A 19,285-nucleotide genomic window follows, 5' to 3' on the forward strand; every position below is an offset into this window, starting at 1 on the left:
ACTTCACAGATGTTTATGTACCCATGGCTGACTGCACACTATATTACACTGTATGTCAAGGTAACTGGTAGATACATTCCTGCCAAATCTTGGCCAGTAAACATTATTTTACACAGGCCCTTAAAACTACTATCCCGCTTAACACTACACCACCACCAGGACCACCACTTAAATTCCAACCAGCTTCCTGCCCCAAACTTCATACTCCAATTTCCAGCCATACCCCACCCCCGGTATGAGGGGGACTGTTGGCTTACAAATCAGCTCACTAAAGTATGCAGGACAGAGTTGTAATCTGATCTGAAATGTATGAGAACCTGGTTCCATTCTGCAACTTTACATAATTTTTAAATTTCCCTTTAACTGAAGGAAAAGGATTAACAGGAAACCTGGCACTTGATTGCACCAAACACTGCACAGGGCACAAGTAGATTCTTGTCTTGCTGGGAAAGGTAGTCAGGACTAGCCACCCAACACAATAGCTTTTGAATCTGAAGAAAAACCGCTTGATACTCTGAGGACAGAATGAAACTAAAATTAAAATCATAGACATTTATTGTGGAAAAGTCCTTAAAATGATCTGGTCCAACCCCCTCATCTTCTTAACGAACTGTAGTGAAAAATTAGTGTAAATTACTTCAATCCAAATATTCAAGTATCTGCTGTGTGCTGGGTATTAGTTTATGGATTAGATTTTTAAAAGCGACTTCTTGAGTACACACATGAAACACGCCTGTTTATGATACACAGTTCACTTTTAAGCCTATAAGATGAGTTGAGAGGCAGTATGGATTAGTGGGAAGAACAGAAATCTGGAACCACTTACCGGAATTAAATACTGTGGAGCTCTACGCAAATCACTTAACCTCTTATTTAAAAAGCTAAGGGGACTTTCTTACCTCACAGGTCCTTCCAGCTCCAGTAACATAACAAATCGGATTCTTTTATTAAAAAGTAGCATTGGGTAGTTTGAAAGTCCACACTTGGAAGCTAGGAAATTGGATTAAGATGGAAAATGTTTAATTTTCCTTAATTTTATGGTAGATTACAGAAAAATTACTATTACAGAGATACAATATTAGAGTCTTCTGAATAAAATTCTGAAAGAATACGTAAAAGACCATTCATAGGGACTATCTCGTGCGAGTCTGGGAGCAAAAGAGGTGAAGAGGGAGGTTTTTGTTGCCTTCGAAACTACCTACCTTTTTCAAGGGCATGTATTACTTTTATCATTTTTTTAAACCTCCAATTTTTAAAAAACTTATGAGCACTTAAATCATAGAAGGCAATGTAACATAGCAGAAAGTACAATGTACTACAGAAGGGGAGAAAAGATCACTAGTCTGCCTCTCTAGCTCCGTGGCCTTGGGGAGTATACTTGAGCTACAGCATTCTAGCTATCTCATGAAAACAAGAATGAGACTGCTCAGTGTGTCAACTATCCCGCTGGGCTCAATTTTATATTAACTGGTCTTAGGTTACTTTTCTCTTATTTAGTCATTAAGTGCGTCCAGCAAACACTGAAAGAACAGCAGGAACTAAACAAAAGTAAGACAGAGTGCAAATTAATTTCCCTATAATAAAAATAATTAACAGCCAAAAACAATCTAACAGAGTTCTGGAAATGTTTAATTTGCTGAAGAAAAAGAAGGGATAAAAGATAAACTTGGTGAAAACCCAAAATCTATTACTGAGAAAGGTAAATAAATATATACTCAGACCTTGACCTGAATGTTTTATGAGAATGCTTTCTAAGCATATGTCAGTAAAGTAATTAAATTAAAAAATTATTATCAATCACATAAATTACAACTCTGCTGGGGTTAGGATACTGTCTTCTGTTTCTTAATTGACTGATGGTCAAACTTTCTGTCTCTAAATACTAACCCCATTATTGATCTTCCTAATGATGGATGTGAATGCATGAAATTATTCTTTGTAGCTTAACATTCATCCTATTATCAGAGAAAAATAAGGTTTGTCATTGTATTGTCCTTCCCAGCTTTATGTGACCAATAAAAGGGTCATGTGGTTATCAAAGCAGCTTTCTCAAAACTTATTATTAACATGCATCTCTCTATTGTATTTTTCTCCCATTTCACATCCCATGAAAAAAAAATACTGTTAAATATTAAAACTTAAAGTTTTCTTAAGGATTTAAGCTATGTTCAATTTTTGAGGTTTGAAAGGATGCTGCTGTTTTTCTTACACCTCACCTAATAGATAAGTGAATAAAAGAGGGGAAAGTAATATTTTTCTCCTCCGTAATTCTAAATTTGGCTAAATGCCACAAATAAATTGTATTCTTAAATTTACTATTAAGTACCAGTCACTGAATATTTAGGCAAAGCTTCAAAAGACAGACAGAAATTCACCTCTCCATACCCCTGATCTCTATTCCTTTGACCCAAGGATTCAAACTGATACCTAGAAAGACTTCCAGTTTGACAGCTCTAGGGGAATATGCAAACCATGTAACTACCACAAGGGAGCCCTCAACTGAGCAGCTGCCAGCTTAGCCCCTTAGGGCAAGTGCCCTGACCAATGCCCAAGGCCCGGAACCTCTTTCTTCCTTCTAAATATGCATTGAGATTTCCTATTAGGGGCTTTATTGTGCAAGCAAGGTCCAGAAGAAGCATGATCAGGAATCTCCTTCAGAACCTTGAGCACAGCCATCTCTGCAGTCTTCTCCTTGTGTCCCTTCTCCACAAATAGTTTTTCCATTGTCTGCAGTTAGCCCAGGAACTAAAAAGTGAATCATTTGTTTTTTATTTGTTTTGGAAGAAGACAGTACTTATCATTTGTTTGCTAAGATTAAGGGCAAGAAAAAAAAAAAAAAAGATTAAGGGCAAGAGCCTTGGCAGCACAGAGACCTAGCTCTGTCCCAGTAGCAGTCTCATCTCCCCATCTCTCACCACCACTCCTCCTATCACTGACCTCACAGGGCTGCTGTGAGGAGTAACAAGACACAAGTACCTAGCAAGCAGTATGCAGAAAGGTCCTGTCCCTCTCCCGGAAAATGTGCTCTTAGCTCTGGCACTTTCTTAGTCTTTTACTGAAATTCTCTAGGTCTCCACGTTCTCATCTGTAAAACCAAAGTAAATAACACAAAGCTCCAGGTATACAGTGAAGACTGGAAATAATTTATGTTGAGCATTTAGCACAGTATCTCAATAAATAATAGTCTTAAATTAAACAAATATTAGCTCCCTTTCCTTCCAACTTGAAGTTGTTTTACTGAGTATCTCTATCTTGGTTGCTTTTTATTCTACCATTTCAATTTGTCTTTCAGAGCACATCCAAACCTGTACTGTGGACTCTGGGAAGCATGATTACCTTTCTACTGCTACCTTCTCTTCAAGTTTGAAGTAGAGGCCAACTGATTAAACCCATACAGAGAGGCTATAGTGGCACCAGGGAGCGCTATAAGGAAATTCACTTTAATGCTATAATAAGGCTTAGGTGCTTCTCAACTGCAATAATGTGAGGCATACCCTAGCTTCAAAAAAAATTTATCATGAGCAATTAGAGCTTGCAGGTTGTAAATGCTAAAATCCTTGGCAAGAGACAAAATATGACAATACAAAAGGCACTAACTAAAAACAGTCCCACGATACGTTAATAAAATCTGCAGAAGCAAGGAGGCAAGAGCAACAGGGAAAAGTTATACATGAATTGCCATAATTTAGTGGCAAGTTTGGACTGGGCCATCAAAAGAAGGCTTGGTATTCCTGTTTGTTTGTTTGTTTGTTTGAGATCTTTAACTCTCAGGACAACGCTTATTGGTGGCTCTTTTGCAATTCTTAAATTCTAACAAGCAACTACTCTATTTAGTCATTAATAAAACAACGTTTAAGTCTCTATTCTCATGAACCATCACAATTAATCTAAGCTTCATTAATTTGGAACTTTGTCACAGAACTTCTATCTAACTGTCTAGATCACTCGAGGAATTCTCTTATTAGAAGTTACCTCTTCCTATCTTTCATTGCTGTTAAGCTGAACTTTCCTCTCTAGAAGCCAAGTCTTTCCCTGAGACACCATTGTGTACATGTCTTTGTTACTGCTATTTTCCTCTCCACGATTCTACCCCAAGTCATCCAAACCTCAGATTTGACAAAACACATTTAACTTCATGAATCTTTTCTCTTCACTAGAACCCACATCAGTATCTTCCAATTTTCACCTTTAGCGCTTAATATTTCACAAACCAAGACACTAATTATATATAGTGTCTTATCTCTAATTGCTTTAAGTGTTTATATCTTACCCTCCTGATAATACCAAGTTCTTTAGCAGGACTTTGTCAAGTTATCTTACTTATGTCAACCAAATACCAAAACAAAACCATTTTGTAAAAAAACCCAAAAAGAACAACAACAAAAAACTGTTAGAAAAGCTACTCACAGAACATAGATAACAAAGCAAACAAATTCTGAAATTAGAAAATTTCCTATATAGTCCTATATGCATGTCTTGGATTGATCTTCAACACATCATCACTATCTATTAAGTAAAATAAAGCAATGGAACAATGGGTAGGGTATGTGTACCATTTGCTATACTATGTGTATAGAAAAGGGAAATATATACAACACACTGTATATCTGCATAAACCAATCTCTGGAAAGACAAAAAGAAACAGGTAATATGATTTAACACTAGGAGAGAAATTGGCTGGCTGGGCAGTGAGTGGGGAACAGACTTTTTTGCCTATATAATTTTGTGCTGTTTAAATTTTATACTACATACATGTATTGCCCATTCCACATAATAATTTAAATAAGATAAAATAATTACTCAGAGAGCTCATCAGTTGAAAAGAAAACACTTTCAGGTATGTATATTTTAGTGAATTATCACAAGAATTAAAATGCTGTGCTGTGCATAAGATTTATTATGACAAAGACACACACTCATCCAATCATTTCTCGGGCATATGAAGATTCTAAATTCTAGCCCTTATATAACTTTGTAATCAGATAAATTTTTACCTTAAAAATTTATTTATAATCAATAATCACTCCTCCTACATTAAAGGTATAATCATTAACCTTATTAGTGAAGACAGCATGAAGAACTGAGAAAAATAGCAGTTGTGAAACTAGAAATGCCTAGATCTGAATCCTCAGCTTCTAGCTGTGTGGCTTCTCAGCTAACCACTTCAGCGCATCTGGACAGCAAATTTCCTCTTAAGGGCAGAGGTCAGCAAAGTTAGGTACCAGGGCCAATTCCATCCCATTGTACCCGGAAGTGGGGGTCTGGCTGCTTGCCACTCTAAAGCCAATAAAGAGGCAAGTTGGTGGAAAGGAAAGTTTGCTTTATTTCGGATGCTGGCAACCAGGGGCAGGGCAGACTCCTGTCCAAAGGCCTACTCCCTGCCACTGACAATCAGTGGGCAAGAGCTTTTATAGACAGGGGGAAGGGGCTACAGGTAGAAACAGCACAGTCAGCTCTGACAGTCATCTTGAAATTGGTCATGCGGTGGTCTGCCCAGCGTCAACTTGATTGTTGTTTTTTTTTTTTTGAGGTAGCAGGTGACATTTTTGGCAAATTTTTTAAAATTAATTAATTAATTAATTTATTTTTGGCTGTGTTGGGTCTTCGTTTCTGTGCGAGGGCTTTCTTTAGTTGCGGCGAGCAGGGGCCACTCTTCATCACAGTGCGCGGGCCTTTCACTGTCACGGCCTCTCTTGTTGCGGAGCACAGGCTCCAGACGCGCAGGCTCAGTAGTTGTGGCTCACGGGCCCAGCTGCTCCGCGGCATGTGGGATCTTCCCAGACCAGGGCTCGAACCCGTGTCCCCTGCATTGGCAGGCAGACTCTCAACCACTGCGCCACCAGGGAAGCCCTTGATTGTTTTAAGTACAGTTAATCTTCAGTTCCAGGATCGGTTTGTTCCCATTTCTTTGAGGTCATTTCTCGGAACTGTAGCTTATGTCATGGCTACAGTGTGGTCATCATGTAGTTAACGGCTTTCACCTGGTGAGGTTTTAGTATCTATAAGACAGCTCACAGGGTATGGCTCAGAATATTATCTATAGCCCTTGAGGAGGAGCTAAAGGTCCTTGACTTTGCTTAATGAGTAAACTATTATTATTTGGTCTCCTTTGACTGTTTTCCTTTGTTTCTGCATTTTCTCACTTCTCTAATTAAACTTATTCTTTGGCTAAAGTTTTTCCACAGACAAAAGGCAGGCTGAGGACATGGGTGGGGGCAGGGGGAAGACCACAGGGTCCTGCTCCATTTCACAGTCACCTATTTTTTGTAAAATAAAGTTTTATTGGAACAATCTATTGCCCATTTGCTTACATATTGTCTATGGCTGCTTTCACAGTGCAATGTCGGACTTGACTAGTTTTGACAGAAACCATATGCCCTGCAAAGCTGAAAATATTTACTATCTGTAGGAAAAGTTTACCTGCTCCAGCCTAAGAATAAAATGCAGACAAACAACATCTTTGTTGAAATTTTTTAAAGTATAGGAATGCCGAGCAGGCAGCAGGTCAAAACTATTTTCAAAATAACACGAAGACATTATTTATCCTTTTCACTCTTAATTTTCTCCAAGTGCACAATGGAGTTTTCCAGAGGCTACATCGTGTGTGATGTCACAACAGACTACAAGCAGAAGCAGACACAAGAATACAGCTGTTTCCCTTAAGCCAGAGTTTAAAGAGATTTGCAAAAACAGTGCCACTCTTCTGACTAAATATTTTTTTCTTTTAGAAAAGTGTTATTTTAGTTAAAAAGGTTGTGTTAACATATAATGGGTTTGTTACTGTTATTTTAAAAAGTCATAAATATTTTAACTTTTCTCAGTTTTAATTCTTTGGAGTAAATATTGATAAGTATAACCCAATAAACAAAAGCTCTTTTGGGTGCTCAGTTAACATTTATAGGTGTTTTGACAACAAAAAGTTCAAGAATCTGCTATACTATAGCTCTAGTGCATCACAGCAGCATGATTAACTGGCCTACTAGAACAGTCAATACACTGGGCAGGGACTGTGGATAAACACAGAGTAGTTTATTAATCATGGACATTACCAGGACAATCAATGACAACACCACCATCCCTCAAGCTGTTTTCGAAGGAAAATTTGACAATTCTCATTAGGAGCTCCTCAGGGGACTTTTTAAGACATTTACTCAAGGGACTTCCCTGGTGGTCCAGTGGTAAAGGATCCACCTTCCAATGTAGGGGACGCGGGTTCCATCCCTGGTCAGGGAACTAAGATCCCACATGCTGCAGGGCAACTAAGCCAGCGTGCTGCAAACTACAGAGCCCATGCGCTCTGGAACCCGCGTGCCACAACTACAGAGAGAAAATCCGCACGCCACAACTAGAGAGAAGCCCATGCGCCACAACGAAAGATCCCGCATGCCTCAAAGAAGATCCCGTGTGCTGCAATGAAGACCTGACACAGCTAGCTAGCTAGCTAGCTAAATAAACAAACAAACTAATAAATAAAAGAAATTTATTCAAAACTTTGAAGTAAGGTCAATGGAAGACAGCTTGTCCTTTCAATGCCATATAGGGGAAATGCCCATCCAAGGATTATCTAGTGCCTCGGTTCCTCAACTGTGCACCAAACCCCCCAAAACACTGCAGGGAATTCACATGGATGTGGTGGGATATTTTAAATTTGGTGGTGGGGGGGGGGGTGTCTCAGCTGTGACTATGACATAAAGTAAAATCAGTATGGACAGGAAATAAGAGTAGTAGCATCCAATCTGATTCCAAGGTTTGAGAAGTTGTACAGTGCTCAACAGGCATACATGTCCTATTTATCAGCAGTTCTGGGTAAGAAGAAAATACATTTTATTCTTTCAATTTATGTTCATTGTTTGTTCAAACAGCTACTAAGTTGTAGGTACATATATACCTATTTATTTTCTAGAAAAACCTAGCTACTCAAATACTCTTTGAACTGGTTTTCACATCTTACCTGTTCTTTCACTAATTAATGAGTTGATTAAAATGTATGCCATTTGTTCATTTTATATTTGCATTAGAGTCCAAATTTTACCTTTCTGTAAATTATACTTTAGTGTGCTGAAGTGACCCTTTTCCAGTGTATCTAGAAATAACTCTATTTTTAAAAGCTAAATTTTCAAGAATTCACTAAGTAATCATCAAGCACTATGGAGGGATGTATGTATAGGAATATATAAAGTATCAAGAAAGACTCCATATACATTACTATGTTCAAATAAAGGACATATCTATGTGTTAGAATTCAATTAAACTCTCATAATTCTATGTGGTTTTCTGAATTTTACAATTTTTTTTTTAAATAAATTTATTTATTTATTTTTGGCTGTGTTGGGTCTTCGTTTCTGCGCGAGGGCTTCCTCTAGTTGCGGCAAGTGGGGGCCACTCTTCATCGCGGTGCGCGGGCCTCTCACTGTCATGGCCTCTCTTGTTGCGGAGCACGGGCTCCAGACGCGCAGGCTCAGTAGTTGTGGCTCACGGGCCCAGCTGCTCCGCGGCATGTGGGATCTTCCCAGACCAGGGCTCGAACCCGTGTCCCCTGCATTGGCAGGCAGATTCTCAACCACTGCACCACCAGGGAAGCCCCTGAATTTTACAATTTTTAATAAATACATTCAATCCTTTTGTTATAGGAAAATACACGACAGATTTTTTTAAGACGTTTGGAATGACTTATGAACACATTCTTCAAACAAAGCAGTATAAAGGAAAGCTTTAAAAAGTGAGTGAGTAATATGGAATTAAATTCCCTCCAAGGAAACATTTTAATATTATTCATTAAACACAGGGCTAAGAACAAAATAACAAATGGCCACATTTGTATAATTAGTACTTTTAATGCCAGACTATGCCAGTAAACTAAAAATAAAGATAACAATTTATTTTATCCTCAACCTCCCACTTATTTTTTCTATTATTCTTCACTCCATATCAAATATTCTTATCTAGACCATTCTTCTCATTTCAAGCTACGTAAGTGATAAACGTGTTTAAGAAGGAAAAAGAATAGGAAACACTTTCCCCTTTTTGGTACCCTTATGAGGAATGGTAGGGAAAAAAGCAAAGTAAAAAGCAAGTGCATAAATGTGTTTCTAGAAGGTCTGAATGATACCTATCCAAGTGAGAAGAAAATCCTGGAAGTGGTGGTGGTTTGTAAGGAGCTTCCTTCTTTCCTCATCTGGTAATTGTGACTGCTGGATCCATTTCTGTCTGGGTCACTTTTCACCTATGCTGCCTCCTTTTATTATCCAGGGTAGCTATCTCACCTTACTACTAAAGACACTTGGCTTAACATTACCGAGAAGTGTATTTTATATGTGAAATATGGAAAATAGACTATCACGCTTTATAGTGAACCTTAATAGTCAACAGGCTTCTTTATAACTACATAGGTATATGAGACCAAAATCAAACCTATGAAAATACTTGGTGTAAAGGAGGTGAATTTTATGGAAGTTCTATCATGTGCTTTTAATGCATGGTTTATTTAAATTATATAACTTTCATATATAAAAATAATATTAAATGATCTGAAAATGGAAAAATAAAATGATACATAATGCTATTCCTGAATTATGATCATTTAATTTTGAAAAGTTGAATGGTTTCATTCATAATATAGTGAATAGTATATAAAGTGCTATAAGAATCTAGGAAGAAATTTATGAAACAGGCTTTAAATAATTTGTCTAATTATTTAGACATTCACATTATCTCATTTAATCCTCAAAACAACCTATATAAGGTAGACATCATTATACCTTTATTATTATTCCTACTCAGAGTTTAGAAAACACAGGAACAGAAACACAGGATATAGTAAGTGGATCAGTTTGACTATGTTCACTGAGAGCATAAGTAGGAGTTATAACAAAGTCCTAAACTTCTGTCATTTACTCCCATCAATAATACTTGTAATAATGTATATGTGTGTGCATCAGATTCCTAAAAAAGTCGCATGCACAAAAACTTCTAATTCCTGAAGTCAATATTTATGATTCTGAATACTTACACTGCGGGTCAGGATGATTGGCCCCTACTCATCTGCCTCACCCCAGGTTCAGCTCCAATTCGGCTGCTCAGTAACTTCAGCTGTTTCTGAAAATAACTGACTTGTTCAAAGGAGTTGCAGGAGTACTGCATGCATCCTTAAAAGAGATCAGATACACAGGGTGCCAATGGCCCAACTGAAGGCTTCTCCATGATATACTCAGAAGAATTAAAAGAGCTCTGAAACTTGGGAAGCTTAGTTTACAGAAAATCAAAGCACAAATACAGAATGCTTTGTTCTATAGCAGCTACAGAACATACCCTGTACTGTACTTCAAACACACAGTCACGTTCGAATGTATCCATAACATACTTCAACCAAAGCATCCTCTGGTTTGAAATGTACTTAGCAAGTATTTTATTGAGTCTTCACAGGGTATTTTTAACAGCATGTGTTTCTAAGGGTTGGGGGAAAGGGAGGCCTTGCCATTATTAAAGTAGTGTCCTTTAGTATTGTAATTTACCTTTTTGAACCTACAAAACACGCTTAAAATGATCAAGGTTAATACAAGACAGTACATGTTTAATTTAATACTTGAACATAATCATGTGTCCCAAACCAGTACTGTAAGTTTTTAGAGACTGGGAAAAGGAGGGGCTACTGGGATAAAGTTGAAAAGTAAAAGCATATAATCCCAATTTTTCTGTTTTCACAAACTGGGTGTTTATGGGCTATCACAATGTCTTATTCTTTCCCTAAGAAACTCTAGTTGAAATCAAGGCCTAGAAATACGTAAGGACACAGCAAATCATTAGCAGAAGAAAGCTGTTATTTATTTCAGGAATGTGAACCATACTCTGATAGAAAGCTTCAGTTCTAGATCTTGAAATTGTAAGTAAGAAACAAAGGAGAGGAGGTGGCATCCTACACTGAAATTGATGTAATACTTTAAAGACCATTGAGACAAACTCATTCTCCAGCTAATAGTCCAATTTTCTCCTTCAGTGAAACTTACCTTCTACAGTCTTTTATTTTTTAAAAATTCATCAAACATAGAAATACTTTAGTCAACTGTTTTCAATTATACATACTAAGACGTTCCTTTGTTTTCTTAGATTCTCAGTACCAGATAAACTCTGTAAACAACACTGGTCAATTTCAGTGATACATAATAATCCTTCAAATGTTCCCCAACAATGTTCCCTCTAGGCTCTTCTGTGTGCAACCAATTAGAGAGGCCTCCTTCTTTCTATGAGGCCTGTTAAGATCTCAGAATGTGTTGAGTCTGCTTCCATTAGCAGAATTGCAATTCATGGGCTAGCAATGGGGGACAAAGTCCAACAGGGTATAATGTATGTTTTCTACTAGGGAATACTTGAACTAAAGTAACCATCATAAAGAGCCCAACTGCTCAAACTTGAAACTTGAACAAACCACTCAATAAGAAATAATACTGAGGAAAAACTCATGCAAAACTGACAATTGTAAGAAACAAGGATTTTAACCCATTTATAAAAGATAATATTTTAAAGGATCATCTTTTAAAATAAGAATGATAAAGAGAATGTTGTTGTCTTAATGACATAACTCAATATTTTGTTTTACATTAAATGAGTTTTAAGACCTCATTTTTTATTTTGATCCTAGAAAACTAGATTTACAACAGAAAGAAGTTCCATTCAGTTCCTCCAAACCTGTAATATCCTTTGTACTAGGGACTGTAATAGATGTTGAGTAGAATAAAAGGAGAAATAATGATGTATAGTAAACACCAAAATAAGTATGATTCTGTTTTAAAGATTCAATTTAGGAATAATGAAGGAATGGGAAAAGGAGGAAGGAGAGTGAATTCTCATCTTCCTTAGTACAAATTCAAGAGAAAAATAAAATTTTTAAAATAATAAAATTAAAAAAAAAGAACAGTAAAAACATACTATTGATAGAGGTAAAATGTCAGAAACAAACAGCTAGAAAAGATGCCTCAGGGGAGCAGCTCAAAGAAGAGAGATCAAAGTTAACTTGCCAGGGAAGACAGAAAGAGTGGGGGGAAAAAAAAGAACAGGAACAAAAGAGAAAAGGAGTTTAGACTATGCTAGGAATTGTGAAGGACAACTATGGCTGGACAAAAGGCTTCTACTGGGGAACAGGAATGCCAGATAAAGTTCAGGTAACATCCTAAACACTGACGCCACATTATGCTCTTATGTGGGAGAGTGCTTCACCAAAGGTAGACTAACAGAAGGATACACAGAGCAGAGGGATTAGAAACATGAGCAGTATGAAGTCAGGAGACCCAGACAGCAGAAGACTGTAACAACAGACCAGATATGAACATTATAACAAAGAGGAAGCTTCACAGTTACATAATTTAGTATTTCATCTCAGCACTCACAGCGTTCTATATTCTTTAGCCATAAATATTAAGTTATAATAATACTTCGAACTTACACAACTATTAATAAAACCCTACATGAAGTACACTGTCACTCTCTCCTGTCAGGTTCTCAGATAGGAATTTAATACTTTCTAAGAACCACTCTTAATAAATCTTTATTTTTATAATATTCTCTAACACTCCAAAAACATCAAAGAAGTAAACCAAATACTTACAAATTACATTATGTACTTTCTGGGGACATGCCTAGATTCTACAATTTCCCTAGAATCAGAGAATCGAAAAACTGAAAAATATTTTAGAAATAATAAATGCTAAAACTAAAGTCCAGAGGGATTCAGTAAGTCCCACAAAGTCAGATAGTTAATGGAAGATCATCTATATTTCTAGATGGACCGGTGATCAAGGAGAGCTCTGTTTCCAGCTTAGTTTCAGTCCTCTAGCAGGAATTACAACAACGATATTCACAAAACCTCTCTAGTATATATATACATTTTTTAAATAAATTTATGTATTTTATTTATTTATTTTTGGCTGCGTTGGGTCTTCGTTGTTGCGCGCGGGCCTTCTCTAGTTGCGGCAAGCGGGGGCCACTCTTCGTTGTGGTGCACCGGCTTCTCACTGCGGTGGCCTCTCCTGCTGTGGAGCATCGGCTCTAGGCATGCGGGCTCAGTAGTTGTGGTATGTGGGCTCAGTAGTTGTGGCTTGCGGGCTCCAGAGCGCAGGCTCAGCAGTTTCGGCGCATGGGCTTAGTTGCTTCGTGGCATGTGGGATCTTCTCGGACCACGGCTCGATCCCGTGTCCCCTGCATTGGCAGGCAGATTCTTAACCACTGCGCCACCAGGGAAGCCCGATATATACATTTTTTAAAGGTGTATCTCTTACTGTAAGGTGTTTAAAATCCTTTTTGAAACTGACAGTATATATTTAAACTGTGAAAATAAATTATTGATATTCAGGATATAAGTTTTTATTGTGTACTTTTTAGACTGCTACTAGGACAAAAAACAAAAACTAACAGTGATAATTGCCTTTCAGTTATTAAGGAAAAAAAGTAATTTTTAAAAAGTAAACAAGCTACCTCTCGTTGAACTGGTCTTTCAATTTGACACTCTATGCATAATGTCTGTGAAAGTACAAAGCAGAGTGCCTGGTACATGAAAGACTCTTTTAAAAACAATAGACAGTACCACTTAGTTTTATCATAGGCTCTTATTAAAAGTTTGTCTCCTCCCTTCCTAGATCCAACAGCTTTCTACTTTGCAGCTACTTATAACAAAATATAACAAGAAGTCTACATTCCTATCTTCATTTCAACTGCCATTTGTAACTCAGGCTACTGCAACCTGAAATTCGCTACTGCAACCTGAAATTGACTACTGCACTGAAACTGCTCATGTTATGTCCAAAGTGGCTGCATAACTGCCTTTTAGAATGTATTTTATATGGCCTCTCTGGTAGACACAGCTGATTAATCTTGAAATTTTAAAAATTCATGGTTTTGGTGACACCGATCCTCCTGGTTCTCATTTCTCACTGACCTTTCCTAGTCTCCTTTAGGTACTCCTTTTTCTCTACCCATCCTGTAAATGTAGATGCTCCTCAGGACTCTAACCTCACTGTCTTCTCACTTTTCACACAATTCTCAAATTCAAGTGACGAAATACACAGAACCTTTTGATATATCTTCCATCAAATAAACCAGCAGAGAACGACTACATTTTTTATAGATCCACCAAAAACAGACAAAAAATATGGTAAAACTGTTATGTATGATTAATAAATCCAAGTTGTCCCATTACTTTTATTTATGAATTTCCCATTGGCTAGTCCTTGTTAAAGGTACCACATCACTAATGACCTTAATTTTTCTGGACACTAGTAAGAGATTCCCTTTATCTTTCACACTGTAAGTAATTGTTTACATGTCTGTCTACCCTCTAATGAGAGATCCCTTTCCCTGACTTTTCATCTTTGCATCTCAAGAAGGAAGCACAGATGACTGGGCTATAATATAAGGAAAGTACAAGAAAGAGGAGAATGGGATAGAAAACAAGAAGAGGTGAAGCGATAGGGGAGGGTGAGGAAAAAGAAGGAATGAAAGTTTTAAAGTGCTAAAAAATATTCTCCTACATCAAAATATTTCATCTTGTTACACAAAAACTGGTTTTTTGCTACTAAAACCAAAAGACAAGGGCATCTCTTGCACATTAGGTAGTGTGAGAACATAAAAAAAGAAATTAAAGAAATAATCCCAGGCTTAAGAGTCAAGAAAATATCCAGATGAAATGACACAAAAGCACCCAAAGTGACGTACTTCCCATCGTGTATGTGCGTGTGCATCTGCTAACAGCACACACAAAGGTAATTAGAATAGTTGAAAACACGTGAGGCTATTTGGAGTATCACCCTAGAGCAGGGCAGGTTTGCTCACGAGGAAGAAATGGTGAATTAATTCAGAAAATGCACTGGCAAGTTGGTATTTGTGTTAACTCAGCTACTGTACACCTGAAACCAGGAAAGATCAAAGGTCCAAACTGTTACTGGGGGCAATCAATTACTTTGCTAAAATTGGCATTCAAAGACTAAGGAATATAAACTTCAAATTCTGTGGTAGTCAAATGTGGGTTGAAACTAGACTAAATTAGAAAATCAACACCTTTCCAATAGAAAGAAACTCCATTGGAACAACTAAATTATTTTAAAAGAACATTTTTTTTACTGGTTTGTTTTTAAGAATATTCTGAAAGCAAAGGCTTTTTCAAGTTCAACATACCTTACAAATCACAAATTTTTTATGCTTGATGTTAGTTGTCACAACTCTTTAGGACAAAGCCAAGTTCTCTTTCCTACTTATTATATTCCCAAGGATGAGTAACAAAAGATATGTTACTATAGCAAAAAAATGATATAAATTTCTTTTATCTTCTTGAACCTGCCTGGTCAAACTTCTATAATTATCCCGAACTTCATCTCATATCCAACACTGAGAACTCTTTTAGAGTCCACCAGCAAATGATTTAGTTTTGCTATCAATATGGAGAGAAATGATAGCTCAAAAAATAATATGCTATTAATCGAGCAGGTGAAACCTAATCATCAGTATATTCATTTGTCGCCACTATTAGAATTATTTTAGCTTACATAAAATAGTGTGTTAAATCGTCTTTTTAATCTATTGAAAAAAAGTATCTATAGGCTAACATCACTACTTTAAAAGTGTATTCCTTTTATCTGGGTCTAATGATATCAAATAAGAGAATTACTAAAAATATTAATGTGTATATACAATGTGTTTAACACTGGGCAGCAAATTTTCCTCTCCCCTGGTTACTAAATCGGTATGTACTGAAAAAAAAAAAAAATTAAGCTTCAAGAAGATTAATTTGTTCTTGCTTTTGCTCAACTAAATTATAAACTAGCCACATAAATTAACTCATTTAATCTTCACAATAACCATCTAAGATACTAATTATTATCAATTCAATAACAGCAAAAATAAAAGTTCACCCCAGAAAAATTAAACAACTTTTCTAAAAGCAAATAACTTGTAAAGAGAGGTACGGGATGTGATCCCAACTCTTCTTATTCTAAATGCCCTCCTCTACAGGGCCACTCTGTCCATCCAAAATGACTTAAGCACTGAGATCCTGTTTCAACATCCAACAAGATGCTCTATTTTCCACTCAGAGAATGAGTGGAAAAGTCATTACACCTAATAAAGCTTTATTATAGCAAATGCCAAATTTTTAAATTGAATCTTTGCTTTAAAATGTTTTCTAACTGTTAATGTCTTCTAAAATAGTTTTTTTAATCATCAATATTTCTACACTACAAGAAAACAAAGTTCCACGAGGTTCAACCACAAGTATAGTCTTAAAAATAATAAAATAACTTAATTACATTGCTCAGAAATCAACAGCCTCCCAGTTTTACACAAAATCAAATATCCAAATATATTACATGTATTATCGACATCTGGCTTGCTTAAGTTAGGAAGACTCTGAGTATCTAAATAAAGTGTAAAGATATACAAGCTATACAAAAGATCATTAAGCACATCTGACTTTTAAACATTATTTTTTACATTAAAATACTAACTGCTACTCCTTCAATCCCTTTTTTATTTCTACATTTCTTCTTCATCCCCAAATTTTTCTCAAATCATCACACAAACATCTATACCTATTGAGCAAAAGTTTTAGGACTGGCTCAGTCAATTCATTAGTGACCAGCTGTGAGAATGCACACTAAGCATGGAGAGGCACACTAGGAATGGAAAAGAAGAACAATGCACTAAAACAAATCCATGTATAACCATTCAGACTCCTCGACAATAAAAGCCCAAACTTTAACCAGTAGGAAAATCTAAGTCCTCTGTAAATTTTAGGAAAATGCTAAGATGAATTATGTCCATGAAACATTCATTAGTTAGACCAAATCAATAAAAATAAAAGGAAAAAAAAAGTTCCTCTCCATCAATCAAAGCATCTGTAAACAGACTCACACCCAGGCACACTAGTACCTTTTTCTAAAATCAGTTTTATCCTTTTCAGGCAAACTTTGATACACATAATACCTGTCTACTTAAATATAATTTTTAATAAATCCTAAATGTACTAAAAAGGGGGAAACATTTCAAGGAAGTTCATGGTGATTTGGGGAAAAAAAAAAAAAAGCCAGGCCCTAATTTATCTGATTTGAAAAAAGAAATCCCAATTTTCATAAATTAGATTTAGTTAATGAGGAAGTGGTTACATTGCTCAGAAATCACTTCATCAAAGCTTTAAGACAACCACTTCATCAAAGCTTTAAGACATACAGGCTGGAGAGAAGGCTGCTATTAAATCTCTTACAGGAAGAAGTGGCAGGAGTAGCCAGCTGAAATTCTGGCCAGCTATCCAAAAGATCTCATCTACCACATAAGGTTTCAAGAGCACCTGTCTGAAGCCAGAAGCTGGGGACCCTTAGCTTAGGGCAAGTTCACGGATAGTAAAATAGAATCAAGATTGTGTACCCAGCTCTACAAAAATGAAATAGTCACCAACTTCCAATTAAATCTACACTGTGTTCAAAGGAAAGTGAGATAAATACTAGATTTTGACGGTTTTCATTTTTGATTCTGGCTTGATTGATCTAAAACTCCATATTTGTTTAGTATCAAAGGCTGCCTTTAAAGCCATGCATATAATAAATGATGGTTAAAGGTTTAGGGTTATTTAGAGAAGTAATTCCCAGTCCTGGTTTGACAACTGTCAAGGATGTGTTGACTGACTTTTAAGGGGCATCAAACAATTCTATAAAAACTGTCACCATTTGAATTCACTTGACTGTTGATTTAAAGTTATGCCACATAACACTATAAGGAAGAAAGATAAATTAGAATAATGAAAATAACAAAATAGAGTAATTCAATTCCAAATAGTGTGGTTATAAGGGACTTAGACATGGGTTACTGACAATCATTTTTCTAGTCAAAATTTAATATTCCACAAAAATTTAATGATAGAGTACTTAATAAAATGTGATCCAGGAATCTGTTTCAAACATCTAAACTACTAACATTATTGGAAAATAAACAAAAGCTACTTCCTCCATTCACCTCTTCCCCAAAGATAGCTGTGGTCAAGCAAAAGAAACCAAAAACCCAAAAGCATTCTAAAGACTCACCTTTTGTTGACCGGCTTTTCATCTTTTTCATAGGGTCGGACAAACCATTTCCCAATCCTAACGAAGTTCTTATCCATTAGGCACCTACAATAATTACATCAAGAACACAGTTTCAATAACAAATTAGCAAGTCGCTGAATCAATAATCACAGATAAGATCCACCACTGAAAATAAAAACATCACCAATTAAACTGTCAAAATGTTTTCCTAGTACTTAAAATTCTTACACTATACTTACTGAAAGAATTTTCTGACTTTGGGTATAGATTTTTATTATGTATTATTCTTATACATGTAAAAAAATCAGAATTAATTGGTTGACATGTTCCTGAAACATCTTACACTTCTGAATTGCTTCAAATCCAATCACACTTTTATATTACTTTAACTTTTGTGTGATCAAGGATGTTGGGAATATAGGCAGCATTTCTTAAGAGTACCTCAGAGATATTCTTCCAAGCCACTGACGCCCTTTTTGCAAGTTTTAATGCTGGATCTTTCTTGCGTGGTGTGTGGTAGTCAATTCTTTAGCAGGGATTTCAGTAATAAAAGCATAGCACAGCCTCTTCTACTTAGGTATTTTCTTTTTGTAGACATGGTAAAGCACTTGATTATGGCTTTGCAAAAAAATGAGGAACTGCAGTCATTTCTTCAGTAATGAATATTTTGCTTTCTTCATATCTAAATTGTGCCCCGCTTCTGTTTTCATGCCATTTTGTGTACATTGTTTTTCCATGTCAAATCACAGGGTACTCTTTCTGAAGACATGTTAATGGCAACTGAACTCAACTCATATAATACCCAAAGTGCACACAATTCAGTTGAAGTGACAACAACATAAGTAGCTATGCTCAAGTTCACTAGAGTACAGGCAGGTGACAACTATATCATAACTCCAGTCAATTGTGAGATGCCATCATTTGTAAAGAGCATCCCTAATTTTAACAACATAAATATGTGGGAGAAAATGTGCATTTTGAAACTGATGAAATACAGTAATCTCTAATACTATTCAATGAAATGATACATATTTTGTAAGAAAACCTGTCAGAAAGGTGGATATAATTCTTCAATACAAGGTTCTACCTACCAGCAAAAGAGCAGCACAGTAATTCTTTGCTGAATATTCAGGCAATTCTGCACGTGGCTTTTGGCTCTGTAATTTCCACTCCATCAAGGAGGATGAAAACAATTCAAGCCTTCGCCCAACTCATTACAGATTTGCCTTAGT

The 19,285-nt window shown here is 36.3% G+C and overlaps 1 protein-coding gene across 4 annotated transcripts in view; it reads right to left on the reverse strand.

Annotated features, from left to right (window-relative positions):
* MED13L (mediator complex subunit 13L) overlaps positions 1-19,285 on the reverse strand; it is a 291,782-nt gene that overhangs the window by 107,169 nt on the left and 165,328 nt on the right. For all 4 annotated transcript variants that reach the window (XM_082355688.1, XM_082355690.1, XM_082355687.1 and 1 more), the window contains exon 4: positions 18,054-18,137. In XM_082355688.1, coding sequence (XP_082211814.1) covers positions 18,054-18,137 — 84 coding nt within the window. The remainder of the gene's footprint in view (positions 1-18,053; positions 18,138-19,285) is intronic.

This window comes from Balaenoptera borealis, assembly GCF_965194805.1.
Source record: "Balaenoptera borealis genome assembly, chromosome: 14".
In the NCBI taxonomy this organism is placed as follows: domain Eukaryota; kingdom Metazoa; phylum Chordata; class Mammalia; order Artiodactyla; family Balaenopteridae; genus Balaenoptera; species Balaenoptera borealis.